This window comes from Bombus affinis, chromosome 14 (genome assembly GCF_024516045.1).
Source record: "Bombus affinis isolate iyBomAffi1 chromosome 14, iyBomAffi1.2, whole genome shotgun sequence".
In the NCBI taxonomy this organism is placed as follows: domain Eukaryota; kingdom Metazoa; phylum Arthropoda; class Insecta; order Hymenoptera; family Apidae; genus Bombus; species Bombus affinis.
In genome coordinates, this window is record NC_066357.1 from 929,981 (window position 1) to 947,444 (window position 17,464).

The 17,464-nt window shown below is 32.2% G+C and overlaps 4 protein-coding genes, 1 long non-coding RNA gene and 1 pseudogene across 10 annotated transcripts; 4 read left to right on the forward strand and 2 right to left on the reverse strand.

The window, feature by feature from the left end:
- Window positions 1-86: 86 nt before the first annotated feature.
- Window positions 87-5,079, forward strand: LOC126924265 (putative pre-mRNA-splicing factor ATP-dependent RNA helicase PRP1). The gene is made up of 9 exons (XM_050738553.1): window positions 87-251; window positions 817-1,172; window positions 1,275-1,969; window positions 2,075-2,305; window positions 2,391-2,610; window positions 2,763-2,885; window positions 2,955-3,145; window positions 3,229-3,391; window positions 3,471-5,079. The coding sequence occupies exons 1-9, from the start codon at window positions 202-204 to the stop codon at window positions 3,596-3,598; spliced, it is 2,157 nt and encodes a 718-aa protein (XP_050594510.1). The 5' UTR covers window positions 87-201; the 3' UTR covers window positions 3,599-5,079.
- Window positions 5,080-5,187: 108 nt separating this feature from the next.
- On the forward strand, window positions 5,188-6,856 carry LOC126924274 (grpE protein homolog, mitochondrial). Its single transcript, XM_050738571.1, has 4 exons — window positions 5,188-5,425; window positions 5,820-6,246; window positions 6,329-6,412; window positions 6,486-6,856. Exons 1-4 carry the CDS (start codon window positions 5,337-5,339, stop codon window positions 6,591-6,593), a joined length of 708 nt encoding a protein of 235 aa, XP_050594528.1. The 5' UTR covers window positions 5,188-5,336; the 3' UTR covers window positions 6,594-6,856.
- Window positions 6,857-6,911: 55 nt separating this feature from the next.
- LOC126924261 (DNA mismatch repair protein Mlh1) lies at window positions 6,912-12,873 on the reverse strand. 4 transcript variants are annotated; one of them, XM_050738544.1, is made up of 10 exons: window positions 12,621-12,873; window positions 10,058-10,205; window positions 9,922-9,985; window positions 9,659-9,858; window positions 9,353-9,581; window positions 9,075-9,276; window positions 7,806-9,003; window positions 7,669-7,732; window positions 7,414-7,612; window positions 6,912-7,348 (listed from the first exon to the last, which is right to left on the reverse strand). In XM_050738544.1, the coding sequence occupies exons 2-10, from the start codon at window positions 10,168-10,170 to the stop codon at window positions 7,056-7,058; spliced, it is 2,562 nt and encodes an 853-aa protein (XP_050594501.1). In that variant the 5' UTR covers window positions 10,171-10,205; window positions 12,621-12,873; the 3' UTR covers window positions 6,912-7,055. The 4 variants fall into 4 exon arrangements, with proteins under 4 accessions (XP_050594501.1, XP_050594499.1, XP_050594502.1 ...); XM_050738542.1 differs by lacking the exon at window positions 12,621-12,873 and having other exon boundaries at window positions 10,058-10,699; XM_050738545.1 differs by lacking the exons at window positions 9,922-9,985; window positions 12,621-12,873 and having other exon boundaries at window positions 10,058-10,176.
- Window positions 11,851-15,301, forward strand: LOC126924266 (heat shock 70 kDa protein cognate 4-like; annotated as a pseudogene).
- Window positions 15,267-17,340, reverse strand: LOC126924270 (uncharacterized). Of its 3 annotated transcripts, none has more exons than XR_007713473.1 (4): window positions 16,429-17,340; window positions 15,696-16,219; window positions 15,398-15,629; window positions 15,267-15,320 (listed from the first exon to the last, which is right to left on the reverse strand). XR_007713473.1 is itself a non-coding variant. In XM_050738565.1 (3 exons), exons 1-3 carry the CDS (start codon window positions 17,117-17,119, stop codon window positions 15,564-15,566), a joined length of 1,281 nt encoding a protein of 426 aa, XP_050594522.1. In that variant the 5' UTR covers window positions 17,120-17,340; the 3' UTR covers window positions 15,267-15,563. The 3 variants fall into 3 exon arrangements, 1 of the variants encoding a protein (XP_050594522.1); XR_007713472.1 differs by having other exon boundaries at window positions 15,394-15,629; XM_050738565.1 differs by having other exon boundaries at window positions 15,267-15,629.
- On the forward strand, window positions 15,535-16,360 carry LOC126924278 (uncharacterized). The gene is made up of 2 exons (XR_007713474.1): window positions 15,535-15,635; window positions 15,765-16,360. It is a non-coding gene; the product is annotated as an uncharacterized LOC126924278 (long non-coding RNA).
- Window positions 17,341-17,464: the final 124 nt, after the last annotated feature.

Consider the following 17,464-nt stretch of genomic DNA (forward strand, 5'->3'; position numbering starts at 1 on the left):
TACATAAATTTAAAATTGACTGCTTTCGAAATGAATTTTTTCTTTCGTAGTTATTTTATGGTACTTGTAGCTCCATCTATCGTTGCTTTTTGTGATTACGTTTACAGGAAGCTTTGGCCTGTTAGTTTGCCATTTTGTGACGCCTTGTGTGGAAGTTCGTAAACAGATTTTGCTTTGCTTGCCTGCGGAGGGACAAGAATTATGTCAAAACGAAGGATCGAGGTTGTGGATCCGTATATTAAACGGAAAGCGTGAGTGTTTTGAAACATTTTTAATTGTAAAAGTTAAGGAGTTCGATGAGATATTTTGCCATGTGCATTGTTACAAGTTTTTGTGATCCTATCGCGCATCTCGTTGAACGAACCCCGCTTCCTGAAAATAATCTATGTAAAATACGATTAATCCGTTGAACAATAATAATAATAATAAAAGGATCTAACGTTTTAAATTCATAAAACAATTCTTTTCTATTGCTGTTGACTGACTTGATCAACTCATCCATAAAGGTTCTCAACTAAATTTCTTTCTTCGATAGTATGTTGTATATTAATATATATGGGAAATTAATGCATAATTTCACAATACGCTAAAAACATACGCGTTATAATTATAGATACACGAGATAAATTTCGGATGAACTTAAATATTATTTGTTTTCCATCTGATTGGTTTTCATAACAATGAAGTGTTCTCAACTTTCATTATTTTATGTCATAGTCACGCATGTATTATTTTGTTATTATGTGATTAAAATAATTTTCAAATAATAAATTTGACCAGCTTCATATACTCTATAGTTTATCTGTTGTTTTATAGAGATGGCTCGGCTACATCCAATAGCACAACTATACCTTCGACAGCACCAAAAAATCAAGTTCAGCTAAATCCTTATACTAGTCTACCTTTTACACCAAGATATCATGAACTTTATAAAAAGAGAATCACTTTACCAGTATTTGAATACCGTACTGATTTTATGAGGTTATTGGCACAACATCAATGTATTGTACTCGTTGGAGAAACAGGTTCTGGAAAAACTACACAAATACCACAATGGTGTGTAGAATATTCAAGACGTATTGACAGCAAGGGCGTTGCTTGCACTCAGCCAAGGAGAGTAGCAGCTATGTCTGTTGCACAAAGAGTTTCAGAAGAAATGGATGTTCCATTAGGTATGTATTATGTCCTTTTAACTCTGAAGACGTTTTTTTATATTTTTTAACTAAAAATTGAGGTATATTTATATAATGTGTTCACAACAATTTTTTAAACAGGTGTGGAAGTAGGATACAGTATTCGTTTTGAAGATTGTAGTTCTCCGAAAACTATATTGAAGTATATGACTGATGGTATGCTGTTACGTGAAGGCATGTCAGATCCCATGCTTGATGCTTACCAAGTGATATTGTTAGATGAAGCTCATGAAAGAACTTTAGCCACAGATTTGCTTATGGGTGTGTTAAAAGAAGTGATTAAACAAAGACCGGATTTGAAACTTGTGATTATGAGTGCGACTTTAGATGCTGGAAAATTTCAACAGTATTTTGATAATGCACCCTTAATGAACGTACCTGGCCGAACTCACCCTGTTGAAATTTTTTATACACCTGAGCCTGAAAGGGATTACTTAGAGGCTGCTATCAGGACAGTTATTCAAATTCATATGTGTGAAGAAGTAGCGGGTGATTTGCTCCTCTTTTTAACTGGTCAAGAAGAAATAGAAGAAGCTTGTAAAAGAATCAAAAGGGAGATGGATAATTTAGGTCCAGAAGTAGGTGAACTTAAATGTATACCACTTTATTCTACACTGCCTCCAAACCTTCAACAAAGAATCTTTGAACCAGCACCACCTACAAAGCCTAATGGTGCTATTGGTAGAAAAGTAGTAGTTTCAACGAATATTGCGGAAACGTCGTTAACTATCGACGGTGTCGTCTTTGTGATAGATCCTGGATTTGCAAAGCAAAAGGTACTGTGAAGGTCGTCTCGATGAACAAACTATAGATCATTATTATTTTTTATTCTTGTACTGCATTAAATCAATTTTTTAAATTCCCGTTATATTATTTAACAGGTGTATAATCCCAGAATTCGTGTAGAATCTCTCCTTGTATCACCTATTAGTAAAGCATCTGCGCAGCAAAGAGCTGGTAGAGCTGGTCGCACAAGGCCCGGAAAATGTTTCAGATTGTATACTGAGAAGGCATATAAAAACGAGATGCAAGATAATACTTATCCTGAAATTTTAAGATCTAATCTTGGCAGTGTTGTATTGCAACTGAAAAAGCTTGGCATTGACGATTTGGTATATTGGATTTCTCATGAATATAATTTATTTCTAATTGAATATTTTATTAAATAATTATTTCCATAAACTGTCTTTACTATAGGTTCATTTCGATTTCATGGACCCTCCTGCACCAGAAACTCTTATGAGGGCTTTAGAACTTCTTAATTATTTGGCTGCTTTAGACGATGATGGAAATCTCACAGATTTGGGTGCTGTGATGGCAGAATTTCCATTAGATCCTCAATTGGCAAAAATGCTCATTGCATCTTGCAATCATAACTGCAGTAATGAGATATTGAGCATTACTGCTATGTTGTCAGGTACAGTATTATTAAAAACATTTTTTCTATCACATCATTAGGTTCATACTTTTTTTGCGAATAAAGTAATTTTAATACGATAAAAACAAAAGTCTAAGTCAGGATCATGGTAAGGTAACGTGGTTTTAAATTGATGATTGATGTTGCATTAGTCCCGCAGTGTTTTGTGAGGCCAAATGAATCAAAAAAAGCTGCGGATGATGCTAAAATGCGATTTGCACATATCGACGGAGATCATTTAACGTTACTGAATGTTTACCACGCCTTTAAACAAAGTAAGTACCTGCAACTTTTTAAAGTCTGCATCTGTGACATTACAAGTCTTAATTCATGTTTCTTTATAGATTTCGAAGATCCACAATGGTGTTACGATAACTTCGTCAATTACCGATCTTTAAAAAGTGGGGATAATGTTAGGCAACAACTAAGTAGAATAATGGATAGATTTTGTTTAAAACGTACCTCTACAGACTTCACATCAAAAGATTATTATATCAACATTAGAAAAGCCCTTGTGAACGGTTTTTTTATGCAGGTAGATGTAACTAAAAATAAGTTTTATAACAAAAGATGTTTCTCGTATACATAGTACTACCTCTTTTTTATGTATATTATTAGGTTGCTCATTTAGAAAGGACTGGTCATTATTTGACTATTAAAGATAATCAAATTGTACAACTTCATCCAAGCAGTTGTTTGGATCATAAACCCGAATGGGTAATTTATAACGAGTTCGTGCTTACGACCAAAAATTATATCAGAACAGTTACAGACATTAAGCGTAAGTTACATTTTTATTAAATAATATGAGAAAAATATATCTCTATAAACATATGTTATAAATATTATATTTTTTGTAGCTGATTGGTTGCTTAAAATAGCACCACAATATTATGATTTACAAAACTTCCCACAATGTGAAGCAAAGAGACAATTGGAAGTGATCCAAGCGAAGTTAGATTCGAAACAGTATCAGGAAGGATTCTAACCTCTATATATTTTAGTTATCTTTAAAAATGGTGTCACACACACATACACAAACAAAATCATTGATAATGTGTGGTTGATCTGTTTTCGGCATTGCGTCGAACACAGTTTTTTCAAACATAAAGAAAAAAAATATATATTAAATATTGTGAGACGCGGCCGAAAGGATAGTTGTCTGCTCTGTATTTTCACTTAAAAAATATGTAAAGAAAAAGACAAATTTTAATGACATTTATAATTTTGTACAAGCTTTAGCGAAACTTGTACGTTTTTTAGGCTAATGTACTGTCAAAAATTTGAATGTAGACCTTGTTCTGTCCTAATATGAAACAAATGAAATTTGATCTTTAATCTGTTAGAAGGCTATGGGAGGCATAGTTTATTGATAAATGGTTTATTTATGTACATTAAAGAAAAATTTAGTAACTAAGTAATTTTACCAGTAGAATTTGTTGATCGACGTTTGCACATTCGGAATATACTACTAGATAAAAAATAGATTAATTTTTGTATTAAATGTTGAACAAGTATGTCAGATAAGATGTATACAATGCTTGCTATCGATAAGAGCAATGATTTTACATAATTTTCAGCATAAATTATATGTTTGCTGTTTTTTCTTAAGATCAAGTAGTACCGTTTTATGTGTTATATATTTCACTTTTTTCAAGTACACACAACCGAAAATATTACATATTTATTATAATTTTATTATGACTGAAATATGCATATAACTTATGCAAAGTTTTTCTTGTTTATAATCAACACAGAATTGCACTGTAACAATTTTACATAAAGATAAATGAAAAAGCAATCATAAAGAATTGGAAATACGACCGTAAATTATAGTATGAAAAATCTGTCTAAGAATCTATGTGATACATTTAAAAAGAATCAAATTATTCTTATTTATGAATGCATAATATAAATTGCAACCCTTTTTCGCGGTGAGGAATTAACTTACAGTGTTTACAAGCTATCTCAACAAGGCGAGAAACAAATTAAACTTAATTATTATTCAAATAATAAATCTTCAATGCTGTCTAATATAGGCTCTATGCAGACGAGTGATTTTTATCCATGCGATATTGTTGCGGTCATATGTCATTTTTTTTTGTTTTTTCCTGTTTGAAAAGGTAACAGACATATGGTCACAGCGATATCGTGCGGACAAAAGTCACTCGTCTGCATCGGGTCTTAGGATAATCGTATACGTTAAGAATCGTGAAATATTTTCGCTTGTTTTAGAATTGAAAATTTTTAAATAGTTCGAGATATTATACTACAAAATACTTTTTTCTAAACAAGATATAATGTCACCAGATCTAAAAATGTTTTGCGTGTTTAACGTATTCAATAATAGTTTGTTTTTGTAAATAAAAGATATGCAGGTATTAAAAGAACATAGAATCACGAAAGATGATCGCGAACAGTTTTCATTGTATTGTACCACTTCATTCCAATAAAATATTAAAAATATGATTCAATCGTAATAATTGTTATAACGAACGAATTTAATTTCTAATCTTAAAATCTATGTGAACTTACTGAGCATTTATAATTGGAAATTTGATACATAGTACATTACGTTTTACGTAATACATTAAAATATTTGATGGTTACAGTTTATAGTTCCTTATCGCGATTCTTATATGTTACAAGAAATGTTTGAGAACCACTGAGAAAGCACGAGGATCGTTGTATTTCATCATTTACTAATTTTCGTGAAATTGAGAATTATGGCATCGTTCATGGTACCGGTTGCAGCGAGATTTACTCGTGTCACGATTGATAGTTTGCACAATTTAAATAAAAACATTTTACTTAGGTAAGATTCCGAACATTTTAATTCGTTATGTTAAAATATGCGACTCATTGAACTTATATTTCAACGTACATATAAAGGTTAGATTGCTACATAGTGTTCATCCATTACTTTATTATTATACAATTTTTTTAAGTAAAATTGTAACATATTTAATAAAGATGATCATATATTTTTTAAAGCTGTTATATATTTAAATGAAACCTTACGTAGTTAATTGGTTATGTTATTAGTAAGAGATTTGAATATTATTAGTAAGAGATTTGAATATTACTTTATGATAAAAAATATGTTAATAAATAAGTGTTATAAGTATTAATAATACTTTATGTTAAGTTATTCTTTTTGAAGAAGAAGAAAGCATTGATGTCTTAAAGATTTTTTTCATGATTTGAAGGTTAACTCAACCATCACATGTTTCTTGGCAAAGGCAAGAGTATAGTACTATTACAGAAGAGCAACAATCAGAAAGGGGAGAACCACAATCTCCACAATTGGAACTTACAGAAACTGAAAAGAAATTGAAAGCAGATATTGATCTCATTAATAAGGAATTATTGGATCTTAAAACTCATAAAAATGAATTAGAAGATAAATACAAACGAGCGCTTGCTGATGGAGAAAATCTTAGAACTAGACTAACTAGACAAATTGAAGATGCAAAAATATTTGGCATCCAAGGATTTTGTAAGGATCTCTTAGAAGTAGCTGATATTTTAGGCAAGGCTACAGAAAGTGTACCAAAGGATGAACTTACAGAAAAAAATCCACATTTAAAAACATTATATGAAGGTTTGAAGATGACAGAGGCACAGTTACATAAAGTAAATAAGAAAATATAATTCAACTACATTTTCATATACTAAATAATGCATTAAATTATTCCTTTGAAATGTATTTGTATAGGTGTTTAAAAAACATGGTTTAATATCACTAAATCCACTGAATGAAAAGTTTGATCCTAATCAACATGAAGCACTATTTCAACAGGTAAAATTTTTGTGTTTTATTTATATAGACTATTGCGTATTAAATTAATAATCATTATATTTTTTCCACATAGGAAGTTGAAGGCAAAGAACCAGGAACAATAGTAGTTGTATCTAAATTGGGCTACAAATTACATGAACGAGTAGTAAGACCAGCATTAGTTGGTGTTGCCAAAGGATAATTCATGATTGTTTGTTAATTAAATGGAGATTAGATGTAATCTCATAAGAACTATCCGTGAATAAAGTGTTGGCACGTATATATTGTAATTAAAATTAAAATGTAACACATCAAAGCATGAATGTCATACAACTAATATAAAAAAAAACTGGAACTAATTTTATGAAAAATAGATTTGTTCTTATTCTGTTAGATTTAAGAGAGATTGTAATATGAATCTGAATTTTTGTTTTTTTGATTGATAAATAGATGTACGTATTTAAATATCATTTCTCTTATTATACCATATTGCATTCTATTACAGCGTTGAAGAATAATATTTAATTTAGTAGGAAATTTATTATAAAATTTATAAAAATAAATAGAGCATTGTAGTATAAATATAAAAAATATTACAATATTGAACTTTTAATGAAATAAAAGACCTTTACTTTTTATAAAACTTCAGTTTTATCCTAAACATCTAACATCTTTCAAAAACTTTGTACAAGTCAGGCAAATTAGCTATTTGTAATATTGTTGAATCATGTGCAAAATGTTTAGGGGGAAGAAAACTCTCCTTAATTGCACCATATAGAACATGTTCTGTAATGTACTTCCATTCATGAGTATCATGTACAGGACTCATTTGACTATAGTATTTTGCTGTTTCCCTACAAATGGTTCGAAAGCATGGTTGTTCCGATGACCACTCTACTTCAGTAGCTAAACGTAATATATAGAGAGGAAGACCACTCACAGATGGAAAATATTTTTCTGAAAAGAAAACAAAAGATAATCTTGTATTGGATTCTAAAAGTAGTTTATTAAAATGTATTTACCTAATAATACTGGTAAAGATTTTAAATTCCCCTTTTTATCTATAACAATAGAATAATACTCTTTTAACATATCAGCTTTCTCCAATAATAATTCTTTAACACTTGTAGCTAATTCCTCTTTTGGTCCATCTTCCTCTGACCATCCAGCTTCTTTAGTCTCTAATCCTAACATAGCTATATCATATAAAGGAAGTGCCTCCTGCAAATAAGTGTAACTTGCAATATAATAATAATGTTCTTTGTCGATGTACATACCGAAAATTTGATGACTCCGTAATTTGCAAAATCATAGAGCATAATTTCATAAAATAGTTCCTCCCTAGATGTAACAAAAATGTTCTTAATCAAGCTTGATTTTTTATATATATTATGAATGTTTTATGGACACTTACGCTAATTTTTGCGTATTGCAAAGATACAAATTGACTCCACTTTGAACTAAAGCGGAAGACTGATCGATACAACCAACAAAAGTTAATTCTGATAAAATATGTTTCAAACCATCGTGACATGCGTCTTCTACTTCTTTACGTAATTTCAATACACTCGTTAATTTTACTTCTCTTCTAAAATTGTTTATTGAATAGGATTTAAATTCATATGAACTTTCTTTGTCATCATTCTTATTATCATCGGTTTCTTTTAGTACTTGTTCAGTAATAATTTTCGTTTCGTTGGGTTTATTACACTTTTCAGGTTCATCATTTCTTATTTCTTTATCTATACTATTTTTATCTGTCTTTTGTTCTTCTAATTTAATACTTTTATTTCCAAAGTATTTATACACTTGTTTACGTGCTTTATCTGCAATAACGTCGATACATTTTTCTTTCGTAGAGTTATCTGCTATATTTTGATCAATTTCTTCATTTGTCATTTCTAAAATATCTTGCGCGCTATTTGATTCATACTGTTCTTTGTTAATATTTGCAGTGGATAAATCTAAATTAGATTCATCAAATACCGCAGAATCTGACGCAAGTGGACTTGTATCATCTATGATATTACTCCACGGAGTATCCGACTTTTCTGTTGCTTTTGATATAACATGCGTAGAGATATGCTTTTCTTTAGTATCATTTACATCTGATATCGAGCGCTGTATTTTATTTACATCTTTCTCGTCATTACTATTAGTATCTTCAACTTTAGTATCTTTGAAATCAATATCATCATTGTTCCTAGCATATTCCATTGCGGTATGAATGGTAAAATTAAATTTGTCCAATTTTTGATCAGATGCATCAGTTCTGATCATTTCTTGAGGACGAATTTTTTTAGTTCTATCATCTTTATCTTTCTCATATTCTGGCAAAATTTCTTTCAAAACTTCTTTTGTGATATCTGTTTTTGGCAACCGCGCTTGTACATAAAATGTTTTAGAAGCACTATTCCCAGACAGTTTCTCATCTAGAGCAAGTTTCATTTTTTCAATAATAGAATTTTCATGGAGAAATTTAACTTCATGTTTTGTTGGATGTACATTAACATCAACATTTTGTGGATCAATTTCTAAAGATATGTAACACCATGGGTGGGTCTTTTTTGGAATATAAAATGTATAGATTTCTTCTAGCATTTTTCGAATAGCTGAAATAAGGTAATTGTAAAATATCATCTTTATGTATAAAATCTTTTTGCTCTAATACTTTAAAACTTACAGGATGATTCTACTAATCTGTTATTAATGAATAAAAGAAATATCATCCTCTTGCTTGTGTAATTTGGATTTGTTATCAAAGCATGCATTTTAAATCTATAAGTATCATCTGTAAGTTCCACTTCTAATAATTCACGAAAAACAGTATTGCCATAAAGTATTCTTATGTTGTTCATCTTACTTGAATTATGTGGTGTTCGAATCTAAATGTTAGAAACATGTTTATATATTTATAAATAATAGCTTCAATTGTGTGACTATTTTTGCATAGTAAAATACCTGAGGTGTGACTTCACCGTGTTTCTTTAATGTGAACCCTACAGTAGGATTATGTATTGCATATTTTGTAACTACATCTGAAATTTTGTTGAATTCTTCGTTTGGATTAGAAAAAGCCTTTCTTCTTGTTGCAACATTATAAAACAAATTCTCAATTAATATTGTAGTACCTTGGTTTCCAGCGCATAATTTAGGTGGTGCTTTTAGCTTGCTATCAACATATGATGCTCTAGTATGAAAATGATATTGTTAAAAATATTTGCTCAGATTTCACTCTCAGATAACACTTTATATAATTAAACATACTTATAAGCACATTTCTCATCTGCAGTTTTTGTTGTGATTGTTAAAAGTGATATATGACTAATGCTCGCCAAAGCTTCACCACGAAATCCAAAAGTCGATATTGCCTGAAGATCTTCAAATGCTTGTAATTTACTTGTTGTAAATCTTTCACAAACAATTTCCATGTCTTCTTTTCTAATACCTGTTCCATTGTCTTGAATCTGTGATTAATAATGAATATTTAGTTGTAATAATAACTTTCCTACTTGAATAGTTGAAAATACCTGTAATAATTTTAATCCGCCTTCTTTAGCAATAATTTGTATATTAGTTGCTTTTGCATCAAGACTGAAACATTTGTAATATAAAGTGTGCAATGTAAAAAACATATATACAACAATTGTGATTCAAATATCTAACCTGTTTTCCATTAATTCTTTTAATGCATTTGCTGGTCTTTGTATTACTTCACCAGCTGCGATTCTATTCACTACAATTTTGTCTAATCTCTTTATCTTTCCTGTTCCATCCATTTTTAATCACGCTGTTTTTAGATTTTTATCAAAACCTCGAGAAACAAGAGTCAAGTATTACTCTAATTTACACCATAGTGTATGCATAGTAATTATGTTATGCATTATACAATATAACTATATTTGTAATAATAAGAAATGAAAATACAAAGTCTAGTCTCAGAAAGCATGTATTTTTTACTTATAATAAGAGTGCATTGTACATATTACACGATTTGTGTAAGTCGGTCTTCGTGCCGAACTTTTGAATTTAAATTAGCAAGTATATCAGTACTTTCTCCCGCTACTTTATACCTCGTTTTGATATATTTATTGGTGTTTTGGATGCGTACAGAATTCTGAGCCAATGGATGCGCGCAATTGATCATCTATGGAAACTTATTGAGACGCGAGATTGAGTGTATTAAAAGTCCGCTATGCATGCTGAGCTGTTTAGCAAGCGAACAGTGAATATTGCGTTCAATGCAAATAATTATATGACTATGATTTATTGTTATATACACAAAATGAATGACACGAAAAGTAAGTGTCTGAATACATGGTGACAGTGTGTTTATTTATTTAGTGTTTGTCTAGTGAATTTTTCGTAACAATCAATCGCGTAAATCTATGTTCCAAACATGTTGAAAATGGCTAACGACAGAAACATTACGTTGAAGTTTCACCATGTCTATAAAGTATCGATATATCTCAAAATTCCTTGGATTGTTTTTATTTCGCGAATATAACCCTAAAAACTAAAACTTTATTCAAATACAACAAAATTTTTTGTCAAGATCCAAGAAAACATATTTAGTTTTGCTATGTTTATTTATGACATGTTTTATATTCTTGCAGGATATGGTATCTTTCGAAGCAGTCGCCTATATGCAAGGCCAGTAGCACAGTAGTACTTTGATTCTTTTCTTCCGTCTTCAATTTTCCGATTGGAACATTCCAGAAATTCATGAAGTATTCTCGGGATAATGTCACGAAAATCTCCAACTAATTGATCCAGCAAGCGACGTTCGTAAATGCGTTATTTTGTTTTTATTCTGTTTCTCCTGGTTTGCGTTATATAATAAGTAAATTATGGTTGATATTTTCAAGCCCCAAAAAAATAATTTTTGCAATCATTTCTAGGACTTTCACATAAAGCAGTATGTTTGTCTGTTTTGGTCTGTTTTGTCGACCCCGTCTAAATATTTATTGATGTCATTCATCATCACTACTATCATGTAGTCATCACTACGAACATGTCCTCTCTGGATCTTTTAGGTATCGTGTATAAGATGTTTATATAAAATGTATAAAATATATAAAAGGCTTGCTATTCATCTGATAGTGTCATTGAGAGACTGAAATTCGTTCTGACTCTGCCATTATCACACATCCTGAGTTACATTAAACGGAAGATAATACTTCATCGCTAAAATCTCTAATTTTCTTTTCACAAGAAACGTAATACTGTTTAGTTTAGTATACCCATGCATAGATACGCGTATTATGTGTAAATACGCATAAGATTATCGCTTAGAAAAATAGACGTACGCGAGCCACTTTATAAGTGAACTTATTCTACTTATATTATACTTATACTACTATTTATACTACTGTGAACAGACCAGGTAGCTATTTGCCTACACTCGTACGCAAAGGGATAATATATTTTTTAAATTTTATTTTTTGCGGTGATGAAACATGTCGGGGGCTCCTGCAATTTGAATTGACTTGGGCATCACATATTCCTACGTCAGTGTCTTCCAACATGGAGAAGTCGAGATCATGCCAAATAATCAGGGAAATCGAACGACACCGAGTTGTGTCGCCTTTACAAACGAAGAAATACTGATCGGTGAAGCAGCCGAAGATCAGATCGAGACGAATCCGTTCAGCACTATCTTTGGTAAATAAAACCAATCCAGAATTTACTACATCAATTTCTTCTAATCCTCATCCCTTCTTAATTTTGTAGTTTCCATTTTTGAATTCTCATACATATTTTTTCATTTAATCATAATAATTGTCGAGTTTCAATGGCAAACGACGTAAATGCCAAAAAAAGAAGGAATGACCTTTTAAATGAAAGAAGATACAAATTTCACACTTGATATCATGATGAATGTAAAAGCTAGAAAAATTTAGTTTATGTTTTTAGAGTTATCGTAGGATGGGACGAAAGACATAATTTTGTTTTTCCTTGCCTATTTGTATTGAGAGCTATGAATAATTTCCGGAATTTGCATTATTTTCCTATTTTAGCTCTTCGATCTGTATTGCCGTATTATAGAATTATTTATTCAGAAATATTAGAAATTAAGATTTCCGATGATCTTTATCCTATACGATAAGTTTATTGATAGATGGATCTATTTACAGTGGATTAAATAGAAAACGATAGTTATTTAACGTGAAATAAATACGGTAATATGATATAACTAATATAACTAAATTGATAATTCACAACTCACAACAACTCGGAAACTCTCTCTTGACTCAACTCTCCCAACACAACTTTTGACTCGCAACTAACTAACTTCTCACAACTCGACTCTCAGTTAACGACTGCCTATTAATTCCTCTTTCTCCCTTAACCTCTTAGGTATGATGCGCCACTATAGTGGCCTTCGCGGATGACATTACAACGCGCCACTATTGTGGTTCACTCTACTGACTCATTCGCTCACTGTTTGAACTAAATGATCTTTTTCATTTATTTTGCTTCACACTTCTTTTGCCGTTACAACGTTTAATAATACTGTTAACAATATACAGACAGATTATCTTTGTTTCTGTAGTCTTTGTTTTTGATACGCCAGTGCCAGGTATCAATTATTGTTTTTCGTTAATATAAATATTTCGTTAATATAAATATACCATTATTAGATGCACTACATTCATTATTTTTTCATCATTAGACGTACTACATTCATTCATATCTGTATGTATTTGTTTTCTTTTTACCATACGAAATGTAATACCGAATACCTTTGCGCACTGCACTATCGCGTGATTGAAACTATGTTACTACTTTATGCTTTTATTTTACATACATCTGAAATATTATTTTTTTTTTGTTTTCATAAAATATTTCGTTGATTCTGTTTAATGGGGATGATCATCACGAAGAAGTATAGAAGAGACTAACAGAAATAACATGTAATTATATACCTCATTATTCTTATAAATTGTTCACATTTCTTACCTTTATTAACATATCATTTAAAAATTTCTATAATCCATCTTTATTTGTAATATATTATTAAATTGTAATATTTTCTATTAAACAGACACGAAGAGATTGATCGGCCGTGGCTACTATGATAATACGGTACAGACAGACAGGAGATACTGGCCCTTTGTGGTGGTAAGTGATAAAGGTAAAGCAAAGATCAGGGCTTTATACAAGGGTACAATAAAGAGATTCTTTCCTGAAGAAATATCTTCGATGGTGCTTAAGAAGATGAAGCAGACAGCAGAAGCGTACTTAGGGAAGACTGTTACCGACGCTGTTGTTACTGTTCCAGCAAACTTCAGTATCTCTCAGAGACAAGCCACCAAAGATGCAGCAGTAATTGCAGGTCTAAACGTTTTGAAACTAATGAACGAATCAACAGCGGTAGCGATAGCTCATGGTTTATACAGACAGGACACAGAGAAGAGGTTCGCGTTGATCATTGACTTAGGAGGTAGTACCTTCGATGCTTCCTTGTTTCCATTATGAATGGTAATTTCGAAGTCATAAAAACACTAGTCATCTCGGCGGAGAAGACTTCAATGACAGAATGGCGGATTATTTCATTAAAACTATCAGGATGAACTACAGGAAAGACTTAAGAATAAGGACAGTCGAGAATATCAAGGTTCTTAATCGATTAAGAACCGCGTGTGAGAAGGAGAACTTTGAGTTCATCAACAGAAGCCAGGATCGAAATAGATTCTCTCTTCGAGGGCATTGATTTCTACGTAGACATCACCAGAGAGCAATTCGAACAACTTTGCGAGGATCTATTCACAAGGATATTGAATATAGCTACAAGAGCTAGCTATCCATACAGTATTCACCAGTTTGTTCTAGTTGGCGGATCTAGCAGAATACCAAAGATTCAGAAATTACTACAAGATAGCATATGTTGCAATTACACAGAAATCAATAAATCGATCAGTCCTGACGAAGCTGTTGCCTATGGCGCAGCTGTACAGGCTGCTATTTTGCACGGTGATAAGTCGGAAGTACTTCAACGTTTATCGCTAGTGGATATCATTAACCTACCTTTGGGTATAGAAGGAGCTTGTGGTGTCATGATACCCGTAATCAAGAAGTACGAGAGGATACCAATAAAAGCAATGAAAACCTACACAATGTATTCCGATAATCAATCTGATGTCCTGATCCATGTATGCGATGGAAACAGAGCTATGACTATAGATAATAATAGTGTTGGCAAGTTCGAACTTACTGGCATTCCACTTGCACCTAGGGGCGTACCTCAGATTCAAATAACATTTGACATCGATGCAAGTGGTATTCTGACCATCTCTGCCATTGAGAAATCAACTGGAAAGGAGCACAAAATTACCGTCAGAAACTAAGAACGATCGAAGAAAGGCATCAACAGTATGGTGGAGAAAATGGAAATGTACTGTAAGGTAGATCAAGATCAATAGGATTGCTGCCAAGAACTCCTTGACGTTCTACTGTTTGAACATGAAAAGTACAATAATGGAGGATGAGAAGATCAAAGATAAGAGCGATTCGTCTAACAAGCAGGAGATTACTAATAAATGGAATGAAGTAATTTCATGGTTGTATGCGAATCAATCGGCAAAGGAAAAATTCGCCGATAAACAAAAAGAATTGGAAGCCATCTGCAATTCTATTGTTATATTACTTAGTAGTTAATTCCTTTTATAGTTACTTATAGTTAATTGCATTAAGGTGGAGCCGCACCTGGTGGATTCCCTGGTGGATTCTCTGGTGCTGCTCCAGGAGGCGGTAGCGCGGGTGCTCGAGAACCAACCATCGAAGAAGTTGGCTAAATGCAACACACTGTCCACTGAACTGAACATCTTTCTACGTTTCATCTTATTTATTTCAATATCGCTTTGTACATCGATTTTCATATTTATTAAAGAAATATTTATGTTTTGAGATCAGAGGCTTTATTTTGCTGTAAGAAAAGTATTGAAAATTCGTAATGTATTTCGTCATGTGTACTTATTTGTATCTACATCGCATCTTACCTACTTGTATGCTTTTCTCTCTCTCTCCCCCTCTCCCTATTTCTCACCCTCTCTCTCTCTCTCTCTCTCTCTCTCTCTCTCTTTACTTACACACATTTACTTTACTTATCTCTGTGAGTATCTAGAGGATTTATTTCGACAGATTTATCAATGTTTTTCATTCTTGATATTCAGAAACCTTCTGGCTTATAGAACTGTACCAGAATGATCAAGTACGTGGTGATAACGCTGATAAACTGAAAGTAAATATACACGAATATAATTAACAACATCATATAAATATCAAATATTATCGTACTTACTCTTGTTAGCAAAGAATTATTCATTTCAAAGAAATCACACGCAGTAAACGTAATTCTATACTGTTTCAGTTGCAATGAGAAATCATTGATTTCGTTTCGAACACAGTCCTGTTCGAAAGCTGATCGCAGAAGACTTTCCATTCCGAATCCATTCAGATTCAAGGCGACATTATCGCGGCATTCATTATCGAAGATTCCTAACTGCTCCGGCTCTTTGTTACCGAAACAAGACAACTTGTTAAATTTCGTCGAGTGTTGTGTATTCAGTATAAATTTACTGATATATAGCCCAATTTTATCTATTTCTCGGTGGGTCAGTGTGCACAGCCAACACATTAAAATGAATTGAAACACATAAATTATCCAGATCACGTTGTTCAGAAATATGAAACCACTTTTCTGTTCTGCGGCGCTCATGTAGATTCTAAACAGTTTCGCGACCACCATTATAAAAGCGTTCGTAGAACACAACAGCAGATCAATGCCATAAATTTCATTCACTGTCATTATTATGGAACATATCTCTGTAAGAAATCGATCGATCACAAAGATGAAGTGCACAGAATTATGAGAAAATTGTTTTATAGTGGTATAATGGTGAGGGACGAGGAAGAAAAGTCGTATGTTTTAATTCGAAGAGAGAAAATAAATTTTGCCTTTAAAAATTCTGTTCCACTTACGTCACTCACTCTGAACTTATACGCTAAGAAACAAGCCACCATTCTCCACGTACCATTGTGCAGTCTTCTAATTCTTCTGATCTTCAAGGCGATCCAATAGGATGTTAGTTTTTCATCTAGCTGTTTGATCATCTCGTTGATTGCTCTAAATTTGTGGCAGATCATGTATACGATGACATCGAACACAAAGCTGTTTACTAAAGTTTGCGCGATCGTGTAATAGAGAAACAGATCGGAAACAAAGATCTGATCAGGTGCAATGAAATAGTAATAAAGGATATGAACAGCTAGCGACACTGGACCACATAATAACGCTATTATAATGGCCAAGATTTGGCTGATTTTGATGCATTCATCATTGATCGACAACCCTTTGCTAATATTTTGATTCAACGATTCCAACATCTTCATCAATTCAGGCCATTTATCATAATGTCTTATTATATGATAAACGTAGTAATAGGCTGCGAGATGGCACACAGTTTCGTTCATGCAGTACATAATTTCGAATAACTTGCTGGTGAATTGTTTGCCAAAATTTGCGAAGTCCATTGCACTGAACGCGATGATTACCGAGCACACGCTGAAATGGATCACTCTCAGGATGACGGTAATCCATTTTGGACAATTCTTCGGCCTAGCCACTCCGACTCCTAACAACCAAGAAATATACATTATTGGACGTAATGTATTTTCTGGTTTCGTCGGATTACTTTCCACTTGGAAGTTTATCTCTTCCTCCATGGTGGTTAATTCTTTTTACTAATATTTCTAAAAGTCTTCTACTAAAAGTCTCTACTTTACGAGAGAAATATCAAAGAACGAGGTTTCCTCGAAACGATGCGTTTTCTCAGGGACAACACGGAATATTGAGCTTTTAATTCGAGAATTCGTGGCTCGCGTAGTTTGCTAATTGATCTGATAATATGGAGGTTCATACATGATTTAATGTTTCAGCGTGACTTATGTGTGACACTGTAAAGCACTTTCATTCGATAGAAGCAGGATTAGCATGAAATTAAAAGCAAAAATAAAATTAAAAATAAAACAAATTTTTATGGATAGGGGGTGAAAGGTACAACAGTGGTA

Bases quoted from the DNA above. Each gene is read 5' to 3' on its own strand.
- LOC126924265 (XM_050738553.1), top strand. From the start codon at position 202: ATGTCAAAACGAAGGATCGAGGTTGTGGATCCGTATATTAAACGGAAA. The intron at 1,970-2,074 runs GTACTGTGAAGG...ATTATTTAACAG, and splicing joins CTGGATTTGCAAAGCAAAAG to GTGTATAATCCCAGAATTCG. The intron at 3,146-3,228 runs GTAGATGTAACT...GTATATTATTAG, and splicing joins TGAACGGTTTTTTTATGCAG to GTTGCTCATTTAGAAAGGAC.
- LOC126924274 (XM_050738571.1), top strand. From the start codon at position 5,337: ATGGCATCGTTCATGGTACCGGTTGCAGCGAGATTTACTCGTGTCACG. The intron at 5,426-5,819 runs GTAAGATTCCGA...CATGATTTGAAG, and splicing joins AATAAAAACATTTTACTTAG to GTTAACTCAACCATCACATG. The intron at 6,413-6,485 runs GTAAAATTTTTG...TTTTCCACATAG, and splicing joins ATGAAGCACTATTTCAACAG to GAAGTTGAAGGCAAAGAACC.
- LOC126924261 (XM_050738544.1), bottom strand. From the start codon at position 10,170: ATGGATGGAACAGGAAAGATAAAGAGATTAGACAAAATTGTAGTGAAT. The intron at 9,582-9,658 runs GTATGTTTAATT...TTTTCATACTAG, and splicing joins GATGAGAAATGTGCTTATAA to AGCATCATATGTTGATAGCA. The intron at 9,004-9,074 runs GTAAGTTTTAAA...ACCTTATTTCAG, and splicing joins CAGATTAGTAGAATCATCCT to CTATTCGAAAAATGCTAGAA.
- LOC126924270 (XM_050738565.1), bottom strand. From the start codon at position 17,119: ATGGAGGAAGAGATAAACTTCCAAGTGGAAAGTAATCCGACGAAACCA. The intron at 16,220-16,428 runs GTACGTGGAGAA...GATTTCTTACAG, and splicing joins AATTAGAAGACTGCACAATG to AGATATGTTCCATAATAATG. The intron at 15,630-15,695 runs GTAAGTACGATA...ATTTACTTTCAG, and splicing joins ATAATTCTTTGCTAACAAGA to TTTATCAGCGTTATCACCAC.